The 24,537-nt window shown below is 40.6% G+C and overlaps 2 protein-coding genes across 18 annotated transcripts in view; one reads left to right on the top strand and one right to left on the bottom strand.

Annotated features, from left to right (window-relative positions):
• The first annotated feature begins 1,027 nt into the window (after positions 1–1,027).
• On the top strand, positions 1,028–22,914 carry TGFB3 (transforming growth factor beta 3). The gene is made up of 7 exons (XM_034418161.3): positions 1,028–2,466; positions 8,767–8,930; positions 13,663–13,792; positions 15,304–15,411; positions 16,259–16,430; positions 18,806–18,959; positions 22,053–22,914. The coding sequence occupies exons 1-7, from the start codon at positions 2,121–2,123 to the stop codon at positions 22,209–22,211; spliced, it is 1,233 nt and encodes a 410-aa protein (XP_034274052.2). The 5' UTR covers positions 1,028–2,120; the 3' UTR covers positions 22,212–22,914.
• TTLL5 (tubulin tyrosine ligase like 5) overlaps positions 16,773–24,537 on the bottom strand; it is a 150,303-nt gene continuing 142,538 nt past the window's right edge. For 9 of the 17 annotated variants that reach the window (XR_015728970.1, XR_015728969.1, XR_015728967.1 and 6 more), the window contains one exon: positions 16,883–16,985. Coding sequence is in view for 8 of the 17 variants with exons in the window: in XM_087874036.1 (XP_087730162.1) it covers positions 16,846–16,985 (140 nt within the window). In the remaining 9 variants the exon portion in view is untranslated. Of the gene's footprint in view, positions 16,986–24,537 lie in introns of all 17 variants that reach the window. The other 8 variants (XM_087874036.1, XM_087874022.1, XM_034418151.3 and 5 more) reach the window with 2 other exon arrangements.

Consider the following 24,537-nt stretch of genomic DNA (forward strand, 5'->3'; position numbering starts at 1 on the left):
AGAAAAGTAAAGTACATATTTAACATTAAATCAATTAAAATACTACCTATGGATGTAAGGAATGACATATTTCCAACAGGCATATTTTTATTCTAAGAGCCACTAAAATAAAAGTGGAAATAGGTTGTCACAGAAATGGTTTAAAAAATAGAAAAGTCGCATTAGGTACACTTCAGCTTTAAGATTCAGATATTGTTTAGCAGCTGGAAATAATTGGGAAGGGAGGATTATATACACAGTAATGCCAAAATATTCAATCCATTCTCCTTTTCCGTTTTAGGAACAAGCTTCCTTGAAAACCATTCCAACAGGAGCTTCTCCTAAAAGTGAGGAGAGCACTGTCCACCAGAGGGCATTATTCGCTTCCTTGGTTACACTTTATTCATATTCTGCAGCTGCGATTTATGTAATAAATAAAATTAATGAATTGGGGCGGGGTCACGACATACAGCGTAGTTCTTTTTTATTGTTAATTTTAAAGATGCTTAAGAAGAAAGCCAGATGGGGGGGAAATAAAAAAAGAAATACAAAAGATGATTTTACAAATTCTAAAAATTAAATTAAAAACACGGTCATTCCAAGGCGCTTGCTAAATCAGTTCGCAACCTCACATTCCCAATACTTTACAAACAAAACAAAACGGGAGAGAACACCCAGCTCTTCAAAACACAGCATAATTGCTTCTTTTTTTTCCCCCTCTTCAGGGTCAAGGTCTTGTCATGACGCTGTTCCAGCAAGAGCTTTTATGAGACTGAGCTTTTCGGCGCTGTAACATTGTAATACGTTCAAGCCATAGTTAAAAATGAGGATCTTTATTAGAATTCAACCGATCTGCCAGATTTACTTGGAAGAAATCATTCCACCAAGCTTTATATTTGAGTATGGCTGCGGGATCGAATCAGTTCAGTTAGTCAAAAGCGTTTAGTAGTGGGGAATGATTCGAGTGCAGGATCAATCAGGTGTGCCAACACAAGGATTCCACTTGTTGGTACCACGGGTGATCACGAGATCGTGGCAAAACACCAGCACACAGAAGGGACGTTTGAGATGCTTCGGCTGTAATCGAGGCGCCTCGGAAAAATATCCGACCAACTTTCCCTATTTTATCTCAAGCCCCCGGATTTTCGGGCCCGCCATTCTTCTAGGGGTGGGGGGAAAGAAAGAAAGAAAGAGAAAGGAAAGACGAGACAATTCGTGAGGCGAACCTTTCAGCTCCTACTGATAACTTCGTCGAAGCTCGGAAGCCGAAGCTCCCAGGCGGCACCGCCTTCCCAGAGCCCGAAAGCGCCCCCTGAGCATTGCGCTGGACGCGGGAAGGCTGGGCTTGGCGAGAGAGCCCTCGGTTGCTCCCCCTGTGCCCGGCCCGGTCTCGAAGACGTCATGAGAGGGAGGTATAAAATTTCAAGCGAGAGAAACAGAAGCAGGCAGTGCGCCTGGCGAGAAAAGGCAGAGGAGGCGACGGCGAAAGGGGGCCGAGGGGAGCTCGGCGGCGGTCGAGAGCGGAAGAAAAGAGACGGCTTCTACCAGAAACTGGGCAGCCGGGCGACGGCGGACGAGCTCCGAAAGCCGGGCAGGAGGCACCGCTAGCAGCTTTGCCCGCCCGCGCCAAGCTCAGGAGCTCTTGAGAAGAACAGCCAAGGCCATTCAGGCGCGTCTCTTGAGGGGACCCGGTCTCGGCGCAGTTCCCACCGGTATGGCGAGCGACGAAGCAGCGTGAATGGGCAGCCACAAGTGCGCTCTCGGCCCCTGACACGTGCGCTCCCCGTGGAGTCTCCCCGCCGCCTGCCTCCTCCGAAGCTGCCCAGCGCCTCAGCGGGATTGGGAGCCTGGGCGAGACGGTGAAGCCGGCAGCTCGGCCCGATTTGCCCCCCTGCGCGGACGCCCTCGCCCTCATGGAGAGGAACCCCGGCGGGGCGGGGCGCCGATCCGTTTCCTCCTCTGCCTCGACGGCGGCCGTCGGTTCTTCCTAGGCTCGGAGTCCAACCCGCTCCCGAGGCCGGCGGGGAGATCCTTCATGCCCCTTCTCGCCAAGTGCCAAACGGCAGGATCTGCTTGGTCGCCCGCAGCTTTCCTGCGGAGTTTCCCCGCCGCTCTTTCCCCACCTTGCGCCACGCCTGAAGATGCACTTGCGCGGGACTTTGCTGCTCCTCTCGCTCCTGAGCTTGGCCACCGTCAGCCTGTCGCTCTCCTCCTGCACGACGCTGGACCTGGAGCACATCAAGAAGAAGAGGATAGAGGCCATCCGGGGCCAAATCCTGAGCAAGTTGCGCCTAACCAGCCCTCCAGAGAGTGTGGGGCGAAGCCACGTGCCCTATCAAGTCCTGGCTCTATATAACAGCACCCGGGAACTACTAGAGGAGATGGAAGAGGAGAAGGAGGACAGCTGCTCTCAGGACAACTCGGAGTCCGAATACTACGCCAAAGAGATCCACAAGTTTGACATGATCCAGGCCTTTCCCGAGCACAGTAAGTCCTTGTTCCTTCTGGGTTCCCGGAGAGCAATTTAAAAAGTGGGAAGAGGTGGGAGATGTTGCCTGATGATCCGTTATTTGAGAGGGGGGCAGAAACACAGCATCCCCTCTTGGGAATGGGAGGAGGAAGGCAAACTCACCAAGCAGTTAAAAGATAGGAGTGTGGAAAAGACTTCTGACAACAGCTGAGTTCTTGTTGTCTTTAGAATTATTGAATCCTCATGTAAGCTTAGATCTGAATCCAAGGCACAGCGGTCTGGGTTCTCTGCAATTGCTTAGCTGTTTGTAAATTCCTGGTTGCAAAAATAAAGAGCATTTCTCTGCCAGGTCCCTTGAGAGATCTATCCTGATAAATAGTTTTCCCCCTCCCCTTTTAGGATGCAGAATCTTGTCTGGCCCAGAAGTTGGCAATTACTGTTCATTGCGGCATTGTGTATCAGTGATTGGTGACCGCCTGGCGAGACACTGATATTTATGCAAATGGATGAGGGTATACTTGTATGCATGCACCACCAGAGCTGATTGCCTGGACATATATTAGATGCACAAGTGATTTTGCAAATATTTTGCAAAAATGTCTGTGTGAGAGTATCCATGTCTGTGTATATGAGCAAATACAAAAGACATGTGTAGATGTGTTTCCAACATAACCAGAAATCTTTTAAGTATATGTGTTGGATGTGGAGAGAACATTTTGAATATGAGAATAAAGTGTATCTGACTTTAGAAGTGGCATACAAATTTAACTCACGGATGAAAGTTGTGGGCCAAACAGATTTGTACAATGATTTGTTAATACCTATCTTTACCAAGCATATTTCAGGTTTAGGTCTGGTAGTGTGCTCAGATGGATTTTCTAATAATGGAAGAGTCTGAGAAAGAGGCTGTGAGTCTCTGGCCATAAGTACTTTTTCCTTGACTGCCATTAGGTGTCCTCATGGGCTCTTGAATTAACAGCAGAGCTGAGTGGGAGGTGAGACGGAAGACGTGTCCAAGTATCCTTGAGGGAGGGGTAGAAAAAGCAACAAGAAAAGAGAATGGCAAGAATATATTCAAGGCTGTTGATGATGACTGCAGAGGCCTGGAGATAGAGTGAGTGATGAGGGTGAGAGCTTAAACAATTCAGGCTGTAATCTCTGCACCCTTTCTTGAAAGTAAGTTTTTACTAAGGAAAGTAGGCTAGCCTCTGAGCAAACACTGATAGCCTCTTGGAAGCCTGCAGCTAGCCTCTCTGAACCCAAGTTACAAACATCATGTTTTTTAAAGTTGTGTAGCCCCTCTTCCCATGGGTAGAAAAGTTTTAGCATTGGTAATAAGCAAGCTCAGCTAGCTTTTGGTGCCTTGGAATAACATCATCCCCAGATCCAGCCAGTGTGAGAAGAACCAAGGATATCTACAAAGCTCAAGTAGGAAAGGAGGGGGGGGAGAGAGCAACAAAGAACATGAGTGGGTGGGAGCTATGTACTTCAGGACAGAGAGAGCAAAAAGTGTTCTGATGCTTTGAAGCCAAAATTATTTTTGAAGGACAGAGTAGATATATTAATATGTTCCATATGTGACTAGCAGTCACTGCAGATACTGGGGAAGCTTTCTCCTACAGAGAATACATAATGTATATTCAACCACAACTGGCGTGATAGATTTGGTTTCTGTTTTGCATGTAATAAAGTAAATCCTTCAATGATCAGCAATCAGTATGACTATTGAACCTGCACTCAGGAGCAGAGTTGGAATTATAAAGAAAATATTTGGCAAATTTCGTCACTAAGCCACTTAAACCTTTCACCAGTTCTACAAAACTGTAAAAATCTTCTTATGCCCCCTGCTCCTTATTGTGATGGTATATCTTGATTGTCATAATAGTTTTGTGGCCAGGTTATTGTTGGAAACCAAAAAAGTGCTGCTGCCTTTCCATGCAGAGCCTTGGCTTTCTTTGCACTGGGTGCAATCTCAGATCTGACAGCATAGTCCTTACCTTGGCAACAAGGATCTAAGTTAGAAACTCAGCCTACATATAGGCAGCTACCCTTAAAAAGGGGGAGCTTTTTTGGTGAGAGATACCAACAGTTGTTTATTTACATCATCACATTATTTCTCCTCCAAGAAATTCATTAAGTTGAAAAATGTGGACATGAATAAGAGTCAGAATAATAGAGGTGGCACAGTAGCTTCTTCATAATGCTGAGGACATTATGAAAATGATACAGAACAGAACAGATATTAAGCAAATCAGAGGAAAAGAGGATTCTGAGAGGTCTTCACAAAGGTAAAAAAGAACTTTTGTACATCTTTGTACATCTGTGCTTTCTCTTGCTATGAAATAGTAGAAATATGGAGCCACAGAAGATGAAATACAATAAATGCCCTGAAGCTAAATGAAATTTAAAATAATATTTCTGAGTTTCAGCGTTTCACTGTGGTAGTGTAATAACAAAAGAGGAGTTTATAATAAAGTATTGCAGTACCTAGAGTGTGGCATACAATTATGCTTGCTCATTTTTCCTCAGTGAGAGAAGTTTCAGAGGTTCATCACTTAACGGTACCGATGTGAATTCATGTTAGGAAAATCATAAAAGGATTACGGAATTATCCAGTTTTTGAGTTTAGTTACAAATATAATCATTTAATTGCAATGTTTCACATTCTGTTCTGAAAAAGAAGTAACCAGTAGAACAAGATGCTTCTATAACTTACTCTGTTCAGCCAACTTACTGATTTTCCTGCAGTGAAAGCCACTGCGGTCTCAAAAGTTGCTTCTATTGTTCCTGTGCCGACTTAGATTACATCAGCCTTAGCTGAAAGAAGGCCCCGCTGCCCTGTTTGGAAGGTATGGGGAGGATCCAATTATTGAAAGTAATCAGTCAACAAACTCTTTAACAGAAGATATTGCTTGAACCTTGCCACCAACTTTTAAATTTTGCTCCATTCACATCTCCTTATGCAGTCCTATTTTGAGGCCCATTTCCCTGAACAAATACCACTTGAAGGATAAAAAAAAATACCTTCTGCATCCTTAGCCAATATGGTTATATTAAATGGGATCATAGCAATTTTAGTTCAATAAAGTTGGCACTTTATAGTTACTTGTTCAATTCTTTTCCTGATCCATATAGACACTATCTGACCAAATTGTGCAGCAGCCTAAGAATGTTATTCAGGAGATAAATGAAAACACAAGGAAGAGTTGCTTAAAATGTTATTTGAGAAATAACAAGAAATATATGTTCTGTTTCTGTTCCTTGCTACAAATTGGCAAGGAATTTGGTGGAAACTTGCAATGCTCTACATAAGAGACAGCAAAACAATTAATGGATATAACATATACCTTTCACAAGTTTTCAAATATCGCAACTGGAAAAAAGTAATCCATGAATAACCTTTGGGATTCCTATGTCTACCAAGCAGCAATAAATGATGAGATGACGATGCAGATGTCTCCGTACATTTGCATCGTACTTTGACTAAACTGTTCCATAAAAATATATGATCCGTGCCAATAGCAACAATGGTCTGAAGCAATCTTAAGGTACAGAGAAAGGGAAAGCAGTCAACATTTAGCTTTAGTTAGAGAACAGTGATGAGCTACATTTGGTTGATGGAAAGAGGGAATTGTGGATTTACTTAGACAACCAAAGTAGCGAGTGTCTACAGCCCAGTTGCATGATATTGGATGCTGCTAAGGGAACATCAGGAACAACCCAACAATCTATCCTCTACTTAACAGGGGATTTGTGATTTCCCATATCAACTCTGGCAGTTGTGTTATGAATAACTATTTTGTGAAAGTGATTACAAAATACTCCTAAAATCTCAACTATGGCCCAACTTCCCAAAAATTCTCTATTTTACAGTAGGGGAAATGATATTTAATTTGAAGTATGTCCTGGAAAGGCATTTAGCCAAAGATCTGTGTGAGTTTATTCAGGATGCAAAGTCAATGTACTTGGGCAGGAAGAGAAACATCAGGCCAAGATAAAAGCAGTAAGAGCAGAGGTTGGCTGACATCAACCCCAGACTCAACCAGGTAGGTTGAGAAGCTTACAGTGAGAAGTTGAACTGTGGACTCTCTGGGAGGAAGTGTTGTTTTGACTTGTCTCCTGGGACCAAACAATTTGCATTCCAAGGGATGCCATTGAAGTTAGGTCATGATGAAGAAAGTAAGAGTGCAATTCAACTTAACCCTGGTAAAAGCAGAGGCCTGCCTTGCTGAAATCTGTGCCATTTCTCTCCCTTGCCTGGATGATGGATTTGGTCCCATGTCTTCAAAAGTGGCCAGTATTCAACTTTTCCTTGGCTTTGTCTCTCTGCCAGGTGGTGATTCAGAACAAACATAGAGCCAAACCCGCTCTCCTCCTCCAGTCCCCGCCACCCGAGGAAGTGGGGCGAGTCTTATTCCATTGAGGTTTCAGTGCTGATACAGACAATTCCGAACGGCACACACAGGAAATAGTCCTGGCTCCGAACTGTTCACCAGATAGCTGAAAGTATTTGTCTTGTTCCAGGACTTTAGCCCTGAAGAGGAAGCAAGATAGCAGAAGGAGGAGAGCTTTCGCTCCGATAGAAAAGCAGACAGTCCCACATCCTGGTTCCAAATGATGACAGGCGAAGTAGATCTTTGCACGTGTACACCCTGCCTCCCCAACGTTTCATCTCTAGGACAGGAGGGTATATGGCCAAAAAATAAAAAATAAAATCCAGTGGCTCCTGTCCACATGACGCCATGTGGCAGGCTTCCCAGAGCACTACATCTTTGTTCCTTGTCAAAAGCAGCGGAGAGCACTGTGTTTTGGGGCTTGGAGGAGTAGTCTGTGCGTGTGGGCAAGGAGTTGAGGAATTAAAGACCTCTAGCCCTCTCCTGGTGGTCTGCTTTTTGGGCTAAAGGTGTGAAGTCAACTTCTGTGGAAAAAATACTAAAGCCTCTATAGAGGAGACAGAGGGAGAAAAGGAAGCACAAGCAACTAGGAAGCAACTAGGAAACTAAGGAAGCACTTGGGGCTGATTAACGTAACCCTATTTCAATCTAAGCTTGACCTATGAATTGATATTCAATCCATTCCAGTGGATTTATTTCTACCGGGAGTTGATTTTCTTGGACTTTTCAGTAGCTTTTGATAACATAGATCAAGAGGGGACAGACTAGAGCCCCCCGAGTCCCCTCTGATCGTATCACTAAATTTGAATTTCCTGCCATTTTTGAGGTGAGGGACATACAAGAATTGCAATAGAAACCAAAATATGTGCGATGTAGGGTTTTTAAAAATGTGTTAATACATCTATTCTGTGACAAGTCATGGAAAAAGAGGGGAAATCACAATACCAAATATGTCATCTGTTGTCCAAGGCAGTGGTGAAATCCAAATTTTTTTACTACCGGTTCTGTGGGCATGGCTTGGTGGGCATGGCTTGGTGGGTGTGGCAGGGGAAGGATACTGCAAAATCCCCATTCCCTCCCCACTCCTGGGGGAAGGATATTGCAAAATCTCCATTCCCACCCCACTCTGGGGCCAGCCAGAGGTGGTATTTGCCAGTTGTCCAAACTACTCAAAATTCCCACTGCCAGTTCTCCGAACTGCTCAAAATTTCTGCTACCAGTTCTCCAGAACCTGTCAGAACCTGCTGAATTTCACCCCTGGTCCAAGGGCTTCCTCAAGATTGCACCAACAAAATTTGGTGGCAAACCAACTGAATAAGGGGCTTTTGATTTGGGGTTTGTTTGTTTATGAAGAAATAAGAAAAACTGACATGTGAATCTTTAAAACGATTGAATACAGCTATTTTAATTGTAAAAACAATTACCAAATTATTAATTTCCTAGTTGGTTTAGGTGAGAATCTGTTTGAAAACAATGTGTTTTTAAAATAATTTGTTGGCTTTTGATGGGCCAGTTTTAGCTGGTTATCTTTTACAGTGACTTTAAACACTTGTTCTTTATTCAGTTTAAGATTGTTCTTTATCCTGAATATATGGGACCAAGTTATTAATATGCTTAAAGGATGAATCATTAAAAGATGGCTATTTGAAGGTAACCAACTTATTGATTTGCACTAGGCCACTGTTTCTTTTGCTCTTAAATGTTTTAATTTGTCTAAGGAACAGCATCTGGGTAGAAAGTACTTCCAAGGAGGAAAGAAATATGTTAACTCTGCCTTGATTTTTCTACCTAAAGAGTCATGTCAAACTGTGAGATGGGCAGTATATAAATTTAATAAATAAATAAATGAAATGCTTTCAGTCCTGGTTGTCTTATGATCTCCCTCCTCAATGCCATCCCAGCTCATTTGTCATTTTCTTTTAGATGAGCTGCCGCTATGCCCCAAAGGAGTAACGTCCAACATGTTCCGCTTCAATGTGTCTTCAGCAGAGACAAACATCACCAACCTCTTCCGGGCAGAGTTTCGGGTCCTTCGCTTGCCAAACCTCAGCTCCAAACGTTCTGAGCAGCGTATTGAACTCTTTCAGGTAATCCCGCTTCCTAGCAGGGCCTCCAGGGCAGGGGTGAAATCTACTTACCTTCCCAACCGGTTTGGAAGTGCACGTCACGTAAAAAACAGGTTACTTCCTGATTAAAACCAGGAAGTTATGACGACCGGGTGGGTGAGCGGATCCTCGCACCACCATCGCTACCAGTTCTCCAAACCATCGGCCACCATCGCTAATGGTTTGGCCGAACCGGGAGCATTTCACCCCTGCTCCAGGGTTCTTCAAGGGACAATCTGCTATTTCTAGTGTACATTTTTGCTTTCTTTTCAATCCCCCATGCCCTGGTCCATGACTACTAACCTTTCCTCTCTGGTATCTGAGTTTTTTCCCTCTTCAGAAGGCAGGGATGTGATGAATAATTATGAAATTATTTCATCATTTTATAGACAAGGCATGTTATGTGTTTGGGTCCCTATGCCAAATAAATCAATAACTTATTACCCAGCAGTGCAAACCTAGAGAGTGACTTCTCTTGTCCTTTGTTGCTAAAAGGCACATCTTCACATCCTCCTATGTTCATCTTGAGAATACCTGGCTAATCATATTGAAAGGTCATACACACATAATGCAGCTATCTCAACCCTAATCCATAGGCCAAACTAAGATGAGCCGAACTGAAATTGAATGTGGGGTTTCCACCTTCCCCTAGAAACCAGGCTATTTGCAGTGTGCTTAGTACTTTGGCTCATACTAAGTTAATGATGCAAAGCAAAGGGATCATTCCAGCAACTATTGGCCATTTTGGGCTGGTATGGGCATGACCCCTCCCTCCCCTCTGTTCTTCACTGTACAATGTGTCAGCCGGCTGCCATGGCTGCCAATATATTGCACAGGGATTCCTCACTGTTCAGCAAGCCAGCACAGCTGTTGACTGCTTCTGCCAGGAGAAGATGGGAATGTTTCAAATCCTAGCACCCCCTACCTCCACCTGCTGGTAGCAGCCCCCATTATCACCACATGCAACTGTCTAGCGTGGATGCCAATGCACCATGTGGGGGAATCTCAGGGATAGCCCTGAGATATGCTGATGGATAACTGGCTGATGTGAACGAGTTCTCCCCTTCCAGGCAATGCCCCCTTGCAGTTTTTATTGTGTATTTGGAAAGCAAGAATATTATTGGATGGGGAGATACATGGGGTTTTTGGTAAATCAGGAGAGGAGAGCACTGAAAATTTCCTTTCCCCCAAGATCAGGTTCTAAACAAAGCTAAACCTATCACTCTACTTGTCTGCCACAACTTCCCTCCCCCAGTTCACATCAAGAACAGCAACCAATGCAAACTAACCAATCCTAACCTTCACAGCAAAGACTATGGTGCCTTTAATAGACACTTTGTAGGCACTAATAGCACAGTGTGCTTTCCTTGAATATTCCAAGGGCTTAACATACATATAGCTCATTAATACTTTAGAATAAGATTACAGAAAATGTGGGAGCAGAGGGGATAAATATGAGGAACCCTAGAATGAAAAAAAACCTATAAAGCATAATTATAGGCTCAAGGAAGGTTTAACATAAACCTAAGTGCTGGTAACCTAAAATAATTTTCTTTACTTTTTATTGTAATGTTATAAATCTTGATGTTGTATAATCTTGTATAATTTCAATGTAGATTTTAATGCAGTAATGTTGATATCATATGATTAAAAATTATTAACATTCTATTATTTTAAAAGTTCAAAGTAGTAAAAAACATAAAATAAAATGATTCTATCATTATCATTTAGTATGTCAGAGTTACAAAGTTGAGTATTGTATAAGATTTAAAAAAAGAATCACTGCAATTCACATCAAAGTATTAGTTATAGGACAGCTTCAGTTTTAATTATGATGCCAGAGGGGCAAAAACGGGACCCGTGGAGGGTTTGGGAGTCCAAAAATAGGCCCGTTTTTAGCCCGCAGAGTGCTTCTGAATGCTGGGGAGGGCAAAAATGGGACATGCAGAGGGTTTGGTAGGCCAAAAACAGGCCCATATTTGCTCTATAAGACACAGTCATTTCCATCCACTTTTTGGGGTGTGAGGAAAGTGTGTCTTATAGTCTGAAAAATACAGTACTTAAAATTAAGTTCTCCATTATATTGTTAGTTTATGTATGTGTACATAGTACGTACATTTCTCTTCAGATTATGACCACTCATCCAGTGGCTGTTCAAACTTGCAACAGTACTGAAGGAGAAGGATTTTTAATGGATTCTTGGAGTTCTGTCCATTGCAGTGAGTTGCAGTTACGTGATCTCAATTTCTGACGTTCTCTGCTGACTCCCCATAAGCACTCAATGGGAAAGCTGGCAGAAAGTTGGAAGATACGTTTAAGTGAGATCCTTGCTTCTTGGTCCTTGCTTAACACAGCAACTGATACTTATATATTAATAAAAGGAGATAAAAATAGATAAAGCAAATTGATCAAAATATTAAAACACTTAAAAGGTAAAAAGTAGAAAAACAATTGGATGAAGAAGCTTCTTGGGATGAGAAGCAAACATTTTCAAGGAAAAACCCAAGAAAGTCCAGTTGACTTTTAAAAAACACCTTTAGGACAATTAGTTTAGATATTAAAATATTTATTAAACAGCATTTTAAAAAGTGCCTAGAAATTGTTTATCTGGAGGATTTGCTCTTGGTGTTGTAACTTTAGACCAAACAAAGTGATAGCAGTGAATCTTCTATGGGGAGAGGCCCATGGGCAGATCACTCTATGAATAAGAAACACATAGAGCAGGTGTGGGATAAAAAAAACAGACTGTCAGGGGTGGTTATTGGGTGAAGAAGCCATCTTTCATTGCATTGTCAAATACCACTCCATCTTTCCCTTGCAAACTGAAGACAGACTCTGTGTCAGCTTGTTGAGCCACCTGCTTCTCAGGAACATAGTGGGCAGGGGACAGACAGGGTATGCAGCAACAAGAGGGCAGTGGGGAGCATTCGAGCCATGACCTTGTCTATCTCTTGATCATGTTAACTGATTGTTCTCTAGTTGGATAACTCCCCTGGCCTGGTTTTTTTAGTGATTATAATCCGGCAACAAAAACAAATACTTAGCATAAGGGCACACAGAAAGCTCTCCATTTAAATCAAAGAAATCCATTTGATTCAGTATAGCATAATGCAATCCTTATGCCTATTTGAATGATTACATGCCCTCAAGTTATTGTTGACTGTTAGCGAACACATAATAGATTTTATCCATGATGATCTGTCCCTAACCTGGTCCTTTGAGTCTTCCAATGATGCACTCATTGCCACTGTAACCGAGTCCACCATTTTGCTGCTGGTCATCTTCTTCTCTTTCTTTCCACCTTTCCCAGAATTACAGCTACAGTTCTAGCTTCCAGAAAGCTAGGTCTTTATATAATGTGTCCAAAGTCAGATAAATTAGTCATTTATCCTTGAGTGAGAACTTTGGGCTGATTTATTTGATTATCTCTTTGTTTGCTTTCTTGGCTATCCATGGCATTCTCAGTGCTTTCTACCACTACAGTCCAATAGCATCAATATTCTTTTTATCCTCTTTTTTTCAAAGTCCAACTTCCTCTTCCACAGTGTTACAGACAATACCATGGGTTGCATAATTATGCTCTTTGTATGTTCAGAGATATAATGGCACTTGAATATATTTTCAAAACTCTTCTTGGCTGCTCTACCAAATACTAGCCTGCAGTGTATTTGATTGCTTGTTTGATCTTAAAATATAGAAGCTATCCACTAGTTGAATTTCTTCATTGTAAAATATGCCTATTTACCTGGGAGAAAGGCCTACTGAATAAAGATTCCCCCCCTTACAAAGATTTCCTCATATGACTCCCTCTTAAATGTCATCCAGGACATTTTGAAAATCTATTGTTTTTCCAAGTCTGGGGACAAGATGATCATGGAGCCCAGTTTTGATTGATTTTTAGTTGAACATTTCCTAGAGTCATTTAGGATTTGGGCAGCCTTCCAAACAGCCAAATAAATATAAGCAAATAGACATACTCCTAAGTAGAAGTGAAAGTTCATACTGTTAGTCACTTACATTATATCCAATATTGTAATCCAGATTGAGATGTAGAAAATATCAAATGGGAGTGTTGTATCAGAACACTCCCATTTCCCATATCGGTTTATTCACAGCACCCTTATTGAATGGAAGATGTGTATTTGAAAGCTAGATGCCCTACTAATAATTTAGGTATTAATCCTTAAGTATTAATCCTTTGAACTATATCTTTTGTCCATATTCCCTTTCAGTTCATGGCCAATGCTTACACAGAGCTGCTTCCAGGAAGATATAAAGCAGTTTAGGTATCTAGGCTAGTATTGTTTCAAAAATTCATAGTAATGGTATGAGAAGCTAAGCCCTTCATGTGGAGGCATAAGCATCTCTCACAGTCAGGAGAATCAGGACATGGTTCTGACAAGTAGTTTTCTAGTGAAATCATGGGACAAATTGTTGTACAACCCAGCTTCAGTCTGTACCTTCATCCTCTTGTATTTCATCATCCTCTATGTCAGTTTTTATGTGCATGCTTTCCTGTCATATTCTATTCCTTTGGTAGACATGGCTAGAATTTGCTCAGATGAATCACATTAGACATTTTACATATTACAGAAAACCAGAGAGAAAAACATAACTCAAGCATTCTTACCCAGAAGAGTTGGTCTTATCAAAGGAAACTCAGGAACTGTCCTTTGTGACCTAAACAATGCCTTGTGTCATCTGCTTCTTGTAGATCCTGAAACCTGATGAGCATATTGCAAAGCAGCGGTACCTAAGTGGCCGAAATGTACTGACACGGGGCTCTCCTGAATGGTTATCTTTCGATGTCACAGAGACTGTCCGTGAATGGCTTTTTCATAGAGGTGAGTGGCACATGAAGTAAGTTAGATTCCTCTCTGTTAGCAAGTTGCATGTGTCTTCTTAGACATATAGGAAACCAGCCTTTCCCCACTTAATAGGCTCCATAGATATTGGACTGCAATTTTTATTATGGCCAATAAGAGTTAAGTCCAATATATTGGGAAATTCCAGATTGGCGAAGTTTGGTGTGAATTGATTCTGGTATTGTTTTTATATAAAGTTTTCTCTCATATAATTAGTAATGAGAAGCACATCATAGCATGATTTACGAGTTAGTTTGTTAGTTGCTGAGGTTCACAGGAACATTAGCATCTGGGCAGCAGCCAAAATTGAGATATGGGAAAATGATTTTAGCAGAATAGTCATCATGTGCCTGGATTGTTGGTATGACCAAATTCAGGAGATCTTTTCCCCTAACCTGTGGTGGTGGTAACCCTGAGAGCTACAAATTGACACAAGTCCTACCCTGGAGTCTTATAGCTTAATGCAGCACAGCAGTTGCTACAGAGATTAGCACTCAGTAGAGAATAATAGAACAAAACACAGGCTGTGAGATTCAGCAGCTGCAGCTAGCTCGGAAAACTGGACAGGTGCTAAAATTCAGGCTTGAACCCCAGACTATGCTTTTGGCCACAGACAGTAGTCTCTGCCTATGAGGGATATGCTTGTTACTCTCATGTTTCCTATCTCCAATAATTCTGCCAAGAATGTTCAGATTCTATGACAGTTACATGCAAAGCAGTGTCCAAATATTATATGTAAACTTGGAATATTCATTTCCCATATAAATCCTAATTGTAGTACAGAAGGTTTTTTCTTGCTGGATTTTAGGTTTAGTGGTTTAGATTTCCAATAGGAAAGTTACTTGGTTGTTTCATTTATAGAATGTGGTTGGGAAAAAGTATTGTATAAAAATACAACAGCCAGCCCTCTTTCTATAAAAGACAGATATACTGATTTCTGTGGTATTGCTCCATCCAAATAATTAAGGTTTCAAAATCTTGAAATTGGGTGTCACGGATCTCTAGACTTTTTATCCACATTATTCAGGCAAATTCTCTTTTTTAACTAACAGCCCTATCTATAATAAAATAATGAGGACTTGCTAATTTCTTTGAGGAACTCAAAAATATCTTAAGGTTCAAACTATTATGGCAAAACCAATTAAGATCCCTGTCAAAAGTTGATAGGTCAGTCCAGCTCCCAAATATTGTCATAGTACATTATAAATAACTTGTTTTTGTTGAAGGTTGAGATAACTTCAGATTAGCAATCCAGACAGGACAGAAAACTCAATATGAAGCTACTACTGGACAGAATCTGGTATGGTTTGCACATATATAGGTCAGTTTCTCCTTCCAGTCATTTTAATCTTGAGAAAACATCCATTCAGGATCTCCATTCTTAACAGATTTAATTAATAGAAGAAAAGAAATGAAAATTGCTGAACCATTATTTGCTTTCATGAATATTGGTTGGTAAGGGTTTTTTTTAATTCTTCATTTTCTTACAGAATCTAATCTAGGACTGGAGATTAGTGTCCATTGCCCATGTAACACCTTTCAATCCAATGGCGACATTCTGGAGAATCTGCATGAGGTGCTGGAGATCAAATTCAAAGGTAACAGAAATGAAACTGAAGGGGAAAGTAGAATAACTCACCTAAATTTGAGTATTGTTATTGCATTCATGGCCTAATCGTATTCCACTACATAGCAGTGTGTATGTTTCTCTATGAGCAATTGTCAGATATTTGTTTGTTTATTTACATTAGGGATAGATAATGAGCGTGGGCACTTGTATACTTACAGATTACTTTAACAGCAATCCTTTTTTCAAGGAGCTCGAAGCCGTGTGCTTAGAACAGGCATCTCATAGTAGAATTCTCAATGTTTTCACACAACTTTGGGGAAACCTATAAGGGTTAAGCTGGCATAAAACTGCTAAGTGTTATAGACATCTGTGTTACTGAGTTATAAATACAACTTTGTAAATCAGTGCACATCCACTTTCAAAAACTCAACCTCTGCTGTGCTGCTGCAATGTTTGGGCATAGAGATTAGGAATGGTTTGTAATATCATAGGAAGCCAGCAACTTTTGAAATCTCAGTATTAGCAAGTGCCTGGCTTTGGGTCTTCCACTGTGGGCAATAGTATTCAGGAATTTTGTATCGCCGATTTTTTTTTTTTCAGTTGTTCGGTTCCAGTTATCAGATATCATCCATTATTAAGTAACTTATCTCTTTTGGCCTGTTCAGGAACTGATTGCAATATCAAGAGATAGATTTAAATGATCTCCATCATCAGTCTGCAAATTATAAAACAAATGACCTTCAGGATTTTCTCTCAGTTGTATTTATTCGAGTAAAACCACCATCCTTACAAAAGATAGATTTATGGATTCCAAGATTTCCTAATGCAGTTCTAAAGCAACTCTTTGATGTCTCCTTTTCCCCCATGCTTCTCAGGAATAGACGGTGAAGAGAGCCATGGCCGTGGGGATTTGGGGAGCCTGAAGAAACAAAAAGACCTGCAAAACCCCCACCTGATTCTGATGATGCTGCCTCCACATCGTCTTGGAAGTTCAGCTGTGAGAAGCCAGAGAAAGAAACGAGCATTGGACACCAATTTTTGCTTTCGGTAAGCTAAGATTCCTGAACCTACCTTCCTCTGGAAATTAACCATCTTTCCAGAAAAAAATGATCTTGAAAGCAACATTGGGATGACTTTAGATAATTATGAAATTTAAAGTTAAGTGCAACTGATTAACCCCACTGGTTAAAGTACTGTCTCTCAGAACTATAATTCCTTCCCAGCTCTAAATCTTGGCAATTTATTAGTCCTCACTTTAAATGTGAAATTAGTATCCAAAATCTATTCTCTGGCTGAGAGAAGAAAAATTCCACTTTGTGTAGGAAGAGCCAAGTCATCCCTTTAGAAAAAAGAAAAGGCAAATTCTTTCTTTTGCATGTTTGTTTGATTCACTGCAGTGGAAAAACAAAACAATTAAAAATAATATTTGGAAAAAAACCCACACTACCATTAGGATCCAGTCTCACCTTATCACAATGCCCGGAGGAAAAGTCATCTTTTTAGGTTCTTCTGGAAGTTCAAACGGGTGGGGCCTGCCAGATCTCAGGGAGAAGGTATTCCACCGGGTGGGGTCCTCTATTGAGAAGGCACGCTTCATGGGTCCTGTTAGATGACAACATTTGAGTGAAGGGACCTGGAAAATGCCCACCTTATACAGTCTGGTGCAGCAGGTAGATATCCTCGGGGAGAGGGGGTCTTGCAGATAACCTGGCCACATGCTATACAGGGCTTTAGAAGGGGACAATCATTTTGAATTGTACCTGGAGAGAAACTGGAAGCTTGAACAGTGGGATCTAAGTGAGTGGTGGTGCCTAAAACTTCAAACACCACTGCATTCTGAACCAATTGCAATATCCAGACAGTTTTCAAGGACAACCCTATGTAGAGTGCTTTGTAATAGTTAAGCTGGGAAGTGACCAGAGCATGAGTGACTACAAGCAAGGTGTAAGGTCAAGGAATGGGACCAAGATTAATTTATATAAAAGCTCCCCAAACCCACCCATGGCTATCACCTTCCTCAACCAGGAGTTGCAAATCCAGGAGACCATCCCAAATTGCACACCTGCTCTATCTGGGGGAATGCTAGCCCATCGAGAGGTGAAGATGACATCCTTCCAGAACTAGAGGAAGCAAAAACTCCAAGCTACTCCATCTTGCTATAGATATGAGGCAGGTGCCACTAACACTTGGAAAAGTATATACCTTTGTAGCCCAAACTTGATATGCACTGTCTGGATTGCAACCATACTATCATACCAGGTGCAAGAAACCAGAAATCATGGAGACAGTGACAGAAAGGAGAGAAATGTTCCTTTTAAATGATGCATTCCCAGTGATACCAGGAACCAAATAGGTTCAGTAAGGCTCAGAAAAAGCTGAACTTTTTTGTGTGAGTTTTCACATAATTGGTGGGCTGCATTTAGCTTGATAGATGCAGGACGGCTTTATTGAAGTCTTGGGATTGTTGTTAGAGCAGGTGTCCAAATCATGGAGTCAGGGAAACAGATGAGCTGCATGGATTAAAGGATTATCTATAGACTAAACTCTTTACATCCTCTGCTTCTTCCTAAACTGTGTCTTTTAGAATGTAATATGAAGAAGGATAACACAAGTGGAGCTGAGAAAGTTTTTTCATCCATTGTTCATAATTCCCTTATTCTGCTGAGCAGCATTTTGGGGATCATGTATTTATTTACTCGTTATAGCACCAACTATGAGGGTGTCACAGCGAGTTGACAACAATACTAGCTTGGAAAACCTGCTGTTCTCCTAAGAAGAGTAATATGCTCCTGAAATCTTCTGTCACATATATAGGGCAGCCCCAAGGTTTGTTTTCTCTACAAAGCCAAACTAATCACTATGACTGCTTTGAAATATTTATAGCAGCTTCCCTGGGTTTTCCCCCCATTAAAAGAAACAGCCCTTTCATTTCAGGCTGATTTTAATCCTCTTCTTCATCTGTATGAAGTTTCATAATTAAAACAACAACAACATGGAGAGGAAGAGGGCTTAGTAGATTTGCTACCGTTTCCTTCTTGCAATTTTGCTCAATTTTTTTTAAAAAAACTTCAAGCCTTAATCAGACACTGTCATAACTTTTTTTTTCTGGATTATCTTCTTGTGCATACATGTTATGTTCCAAGATGGTGGTTCAGTCAACATCTTATAACTCAGTGTTAATGCAGGTGCCTACATTTATTTAAAGCAAAAGACCAAAAACATCAAAACAAAACATACAAATACAAGAATAGGCTCTCCTGGCCACATCTGCTGCCTAGTCTTTAAGCAGGAGCTAAGAATCCATTAGGACCTCCAAATTACATACATGTTTTTTCTGGGGAAATGCTGCTCTTGAATTAATACACAATTGAATTTGAATAAATGATTTGAGTGTATTTAATATCAGCTCCCTTTTGTTATAGGAATCAGGAGGAGAACTGCTGTGTACGTCGTCTCTACATCAATTTTCGTCAAGATCTGGGCTGGAAATGGGTGCATGAGCCAAAGGGGTACTTTGCTAACTTTTGCTCCGGGCCATGCCCTTACCTTCGTAGTGCAGATACCACACACAGCACGGTAATCAGTGTTTTAATATGAGCAAAGAACTTACAAGTTAGGGCATCTTCTCTATCTCTACATTCCCTCTCATGGATAGTTATGTTTTATGAGTTTTTGTCATTTATTGAGGCTGCAGTCTTGCACCTAGTTTCCTAGGTTCTTATTAAACTTAGTGGAGCCTGAGTTAAATATGGGCAGAAAGACAGATAATTTGTAGACAAAGTTCTTGGAGCACATAGAAACCTCACCTCCTTTAAAAAGTTTTTAAAAGTTAAACAAGAAGCTGGTGGCATCCTAAAAAGGAAAACATTGGTATCTAGCACAATTTTTATTTACAAGAGCAGTTCTGAATATTACATAAGGTCTACAGATCAGTTTTCCCCAGCCTTCACACCCTCAGGTTGTGTGGAGTACAACTCCCTGCTCAATCAGCCATGGCTCTGCTGGTTGAAGAATGATGAGAATTAAAGACTAAGGTCAGAAAAATATCTGTTTGAAGAGGACTGCCATCATCATCCACAGAAAATAAAAATGGGGTAGAAAGTGCCTTCCTTGGTAGTCTGCTTAAGTGCCCAGAAAAAAAGCAAAGAAAACTTGAGGCACTTCCCCTCTGCCATACTTTTCATCTTCATTTTTGGGTGAATTGGTGTTTTGGGGCTGCCTACATCTACCGTGGCTGTTTTGTGAATAAACAAGCCTCTTTCCCATGGCAATCATTTTGCAAAACAATCACAACATGGTCTCAAAATTCTGAGCCTGTCTCCACTCCACTCCCCAAATAAACACCCTGGGAAGTTTTATTGCTCACAGAATGATTTCCCCTTTTTAACTATGAATGCTGCTAAACACGGGCAAATATGCGTAGTTAAGGCACACTTCACAATCCCTGGTTGCTGAAAGAGGCAGCCATTCTGCTATGTCTGACTTTTCTTTACAGGAAATAAAAGAGTTTGCTTTGACGGGAATATTTTGGATTTGGAAAATGGCATAGAGCGTATAACATTTCCTCTCTCCAAACACTGTGGCCTCCCTCCCTCCAGTGCCACTTGGTGTCTGGTTTTTACTTTTTTTCCAAAAAAGAGTGTGAATTCCTTATCACGGCTTTTCCAAAACTGCGTAAAGAAAGACATTATTCAAAATGGAATTAAGATGTAGAATGAAGTATGGGTCAAAGGAAATAGCCTATAAAAACCTGAAATGTTTCATGTGTTTTTAATTAGTTCTACACAAAGGAATGGAGTAAAAATAGCATTTCCTAACTCTCAGATCAGTCTTATTTCGGAGGCATTCATTGCCCACTGAAGTTTAGTTGCAGATACATCTGATGATCCCCCTCCCTCTCCCCAATCCATGGATAGTTTTCTGACAGCTCTGATGTGTGTGATGCCTAGTGTGATGACAATTGCATTGGAAGAACGTAGACAAGGAACTCCTTAATAAGCTCGCACTCATCATTCCCTCTCTAGTTTTTTCCAACTGAAAAATAGTTATGCTCCAGCTGAAAAGGAAATCAGGGAGAGATAGTTTGCAGCTATATCACTGGGCACATTTTGTTTAAACCATATCTGGTGATGGCTGGCATATGATTACATTATTTTGCTCCTGGGGCTTAACTACAACTCCTTAGGCACAGTATCTGTCTGTCTTTTCCCTCTTTTAAATCAAATTTTAGCGCAGTGTGAAGTGGCTTACTATTCTGCATTCTGCCCCAGAATTTCTGATGAGCAAAAATTAGACCTAGCCCTGAGTTCTATACCTTGTTTGCTTTCTATCCATTTTCTGGGCCGTGGGCCAATACAAATATTCTTTTCTATAAAATAAATGTAATAAGGGTTTGCTGAAAAAGATCTTCCCCTCTCTTGCAACAGTTATGGAAGTCAATAGTTAAACAATTGTGGTTGTTAATGCCTGTTGTAAGTATTTATATGGCAAAGTACAGTAATAACTATTAGCTTTGGCTATAGAGGAGAATTTCCATGATGGGAGACAACTATCAGCATGGATAGGAAACACCCAATGAAGCACTGTAGCAGTTGTTCAATCAGAGTGTTGTCTATGCTGCAATTATTGTGAATGTAGAAGAACTGATTGAATATTTCTTAGCAGTGCAGCATTTTAAACAGATGTTTACCGTTTGGTTGTGCATATTTTAAAATCTGCATGATAAGAAATCCCTGACTCAGTTTAGAAATTATACTAAATCAGTTTTTTAACCTCATATGCTACAATTGACAACATTCACAGAAAATGATAAATCGTAAAACATAATCCTGTGGCTGGATTCATAAAAACACACTAAGAATCAAACATATTATAGGTTAGTATATTGTGAAAACTCAATGTCAGCGCAGTGTCTCTTACTAAATGGGGTCTAAGGAGGGGGTATACTTCCTCTACTTGGCAGTTCTACGGTAGTACGTAGTAAACAGCAGTCTGTCTCAACCTAGAAAATTTGGAGCTTACAAACTATTTTCATAATTATTTTCTGTATACAATATTTTGTTTGAGGAGAGGAATCAATAGTATTAATTTGATGGGCCATGAAGAAGGCTGATGGAAGGAAGACTTGCTGTATCTGGACATACTACACACCCTGAGCTTGAAAAATAGACAAATACTAGTTTTCCTCAGTTGTCTTCCGATCTTGTCTATAGCAATATGTAGAATGAAGCAAAGCAAGTATCTCACTTGGACTTGTAGAGAACTGAAACAGTTGGGAGGTGAATGTTGATACTTGAGAAGGACTGGATTAAATCCAGTATGATTTCGAAAAGCTGGCCAAAGTAAGTTGATTTTTTTCAGCTGTTTTTCTTGAAACTCTTAGCAAGACTGTAAGCCGGTTACACCCAGTTTACTTATTTATTTTTAAAGAGAAGAATATGCTAAAGAACTATATTTGCTAAGAAAAGAGGTTTGGGTGTTACACAATTTACTTAGCTGCTCCAGATGAAAAATCATTTGATCAGTAAATTGTTCAATATATTGACCCAGTGAGCTGAGGTAGAAGCTGTAAATGTTGGATTTTTGAAATATGCTTCCTGCCCAACATTAATTCTAGCAACTGGCAAGTGCTAGCTAAGATCCTCATATACTCCTTGGTTGTTTTTCCAGGTTCTTGGTTTATACAATACTCTGAATCCTGAAGCATCTGCTTCCCCCTGCTGTGTTCCTCAGGATCTGGATCCCCTGACTATCTTGTATTACGTTGGAAGGACCCCAAAAGTGGAACAGCTGTCTAACATGGTTGTGAAATCTTGCAAATGCAGCTGAAAAGGACCCAGTGCAATTTCCAGCTCAGAAACGGCAACCACTACCCTTGATCCCAGAGTAAAACTCAATCCTAAACCCATTTCTGCCTTCCTGACTTTATCACCTTGTTTCCTTATGAAGTTTTTTTTTCCATCCATTTCCATATGGATGTTTGAGGAAATGGACACAATGCAAGCTAGATTTTTAATGGATAAAGGCCACCAAATAAGGGATTTTCCCAAGGAAGAAATCATGAGCAGAGTTGGAGCATGCAGAGCATATAGAAAAACTTGACTTTTTTGCCCATCACTAATTGTTTCATCGAGCTCAACCTTTTTTGCAAGAGGAGGATGGCTGGTTTCCTTTTAACTGGACATATTTTATTAGCACCCATACCATAATGGAAGTCATTATTCTGCAGACAGTGAGCACACGAAATTTGTGGTCCAAATATGAATCTTCTTCTCTTCTCTGTTTTCTCTTTCCTCCTGGAACACCTGCTGGAGGGCTTCTGCCACAGTGGTTGGCTATGTCTCTCTATCCCAACCCTGTTCTTTGGTATCTTCAAAGAATCTTGAGGATGTTGTGGTGGTTGAGATCTTCTTTAAAAAAAATCTGCCCATCTTGTACAAGGACTTAGCCTAGGCCACACCTGCCAAAATTTTATACAAAATGTTAATCTCAATATTGTAAAAAATAAATATTTTTCTTTTGGATATTAGAATTTTATGTTCAAGAAAGTTGTTTCCGTATGGAAAGGAAGAGATACTTCTACAGCTGTGGAAGAACCCACACAGGTCAATCTATAGCACTTATTGCAGCAAGAAGCCACCCTTGATTAAAACCACATTTTCAGTGACTGAGAGTCATGAAGGAAATAGTAATGCTGAAATGAGATTTGCACAAGCCAATGGGACCAATTTGGTTCAGTTGTTGTTTCACTCTTCATTTGGTGGTGTTGGATTAATGTTTTAATTTTCCTAATTTGTTTTTAAAGATGTGTTAAACCTGTGACTGAACTTGTAATACTTATATTATTTTGAACTAGCCCCACTTTAAAAAAAAAGGAAAAGAAAAAAACACTCCATTGTTATTTGCCATTTATGTTCTCAAGGGACTAACTTGCAGACATACCAAAATTATTATTAGTTTTTTCAGAAAGTAGATTGACCATTCTAGATAACCTTGAGAGACATGTAGCAGGACGAAGGATTGGTTTCAGTTGTTATGAATAGATGTTAACATAAGTATCACAGTGAAAAGGGTAGCTCTCTGGTCTCCTTAAGGCCCGAACAACTGAAAAGAGCCCACACTGTTAAAATAACAGTTGTTTCAGTTGCTTCAACAATGGAATCAGGCATATTCAAAAAGCATTACTTTTGTCAACCTGACTGCTGACATATTCTCCCTATTGCTTACTTGTCAGTTTCATATAGCAATAGCACTTAAGACTTATATACCACTTCACAGTGCTTTTACAGCCCTCTCTAAGGGGTTTACAGAGTCAGCATATTGCTCCCAACAATCTGGGTCCCCATTTTACCGACCTTGGAAGGCTGAATCAACCTTGAACTTGAGATTTGAATTGCCAAATTGCAGGCAGTCAGCAGTCAGCAGAAGTAGCCTGCAGTACTGTATTCCAACCACTGCGCCACCGCAGCTCTTATTTAGACATTGGGTGGATAATTTTTAAATAATTAACTACAAGGATCTAGACAGGCTGAATGAGCAAACAAGTATAGGGTGGTAAGAGATTTCTTCTCTTTGCCCAATCACTGTGGCTCTGTTCTAACTCCTCTTGTAGCCTGGAAGTAGTCACCTCATGCAGATCAGGACAATAACAAGTGTTTCGTCTCCTGCTCCCTCTCTCCCCCATTTTGGGTTCTAATCATATTAGAACACTGCATCTTTACTTTAAAAGTTTTTTTTTTTGTTGTTGTTTAGATTGCTACTGAAAGAGTAGTGTTGGAAGACCTGAAGGGCCTGGTTAGAGACAAAGTGTCCTAGAGAAAATCTATGTGGGATGCTAAGAGTCACATTGATTAGATGGCACATAATCAATCAATGAATGAAAGCATAACAGATATTCCTCAAGGTGAGGAAGAATACATTTGGCTTCCAAACTACATGGAGGCCCTTAGGCAGGGAAACAGAAAACCACTCTTTTAGCACTTCTTCTTCTTTTTTCTTTTTCTTTTGCTACAAACAAGACAAATGGGCTATTGGGGTTTGCCAGTTCAAAATATGACATTGAATTGCATATTCCTTTTCTTTATTTCTGTTAAACCCTAGCTAGGCCTCTCTCTAGCACAACCTTATTACTGTTCACTTTCTATCATGCTGTTCT

This window comes from Pantherophis guttatus, chromosome 1 (genome assembly GCF_059756535.1).
Source record: "Pantherophis guttatus breed Tessera chromosome 1, ASM5975653v1, whole genome shotgun sequence".
Lineage (NCBI taxonomy): Eukaryota > Metazoa > Chordata > Lepidosauria > Squamata > Colubridae > Pantherophis > Pantherophis guttatus.

Excerpts from the sequence above, each read along its gene's own strand:
- TGFB3 (XM_034418161.3), top strand. The coding sequence starts at position 2,121 with ATGCACTTGCGCGGGACTTTGCTGCTCCTCTCGCTCCTGAGCTTGGCC. Across the intron at positions 13,793-15,303 it reads TGAATGGCTTTTTCATAGAG|AATCTAATCTAGGACTGGAG; the intron begins GTGAGTGGCACA and ends ATTTTCTTACAG. Across the intron at positions 16,431-18,805 it reads GACACCAATTTTTGCTTTCG|GAATCAGGAGGAGAACTGCT; the intron begins GTAAGCTAAGAT and ends CTTTTGTTATAG.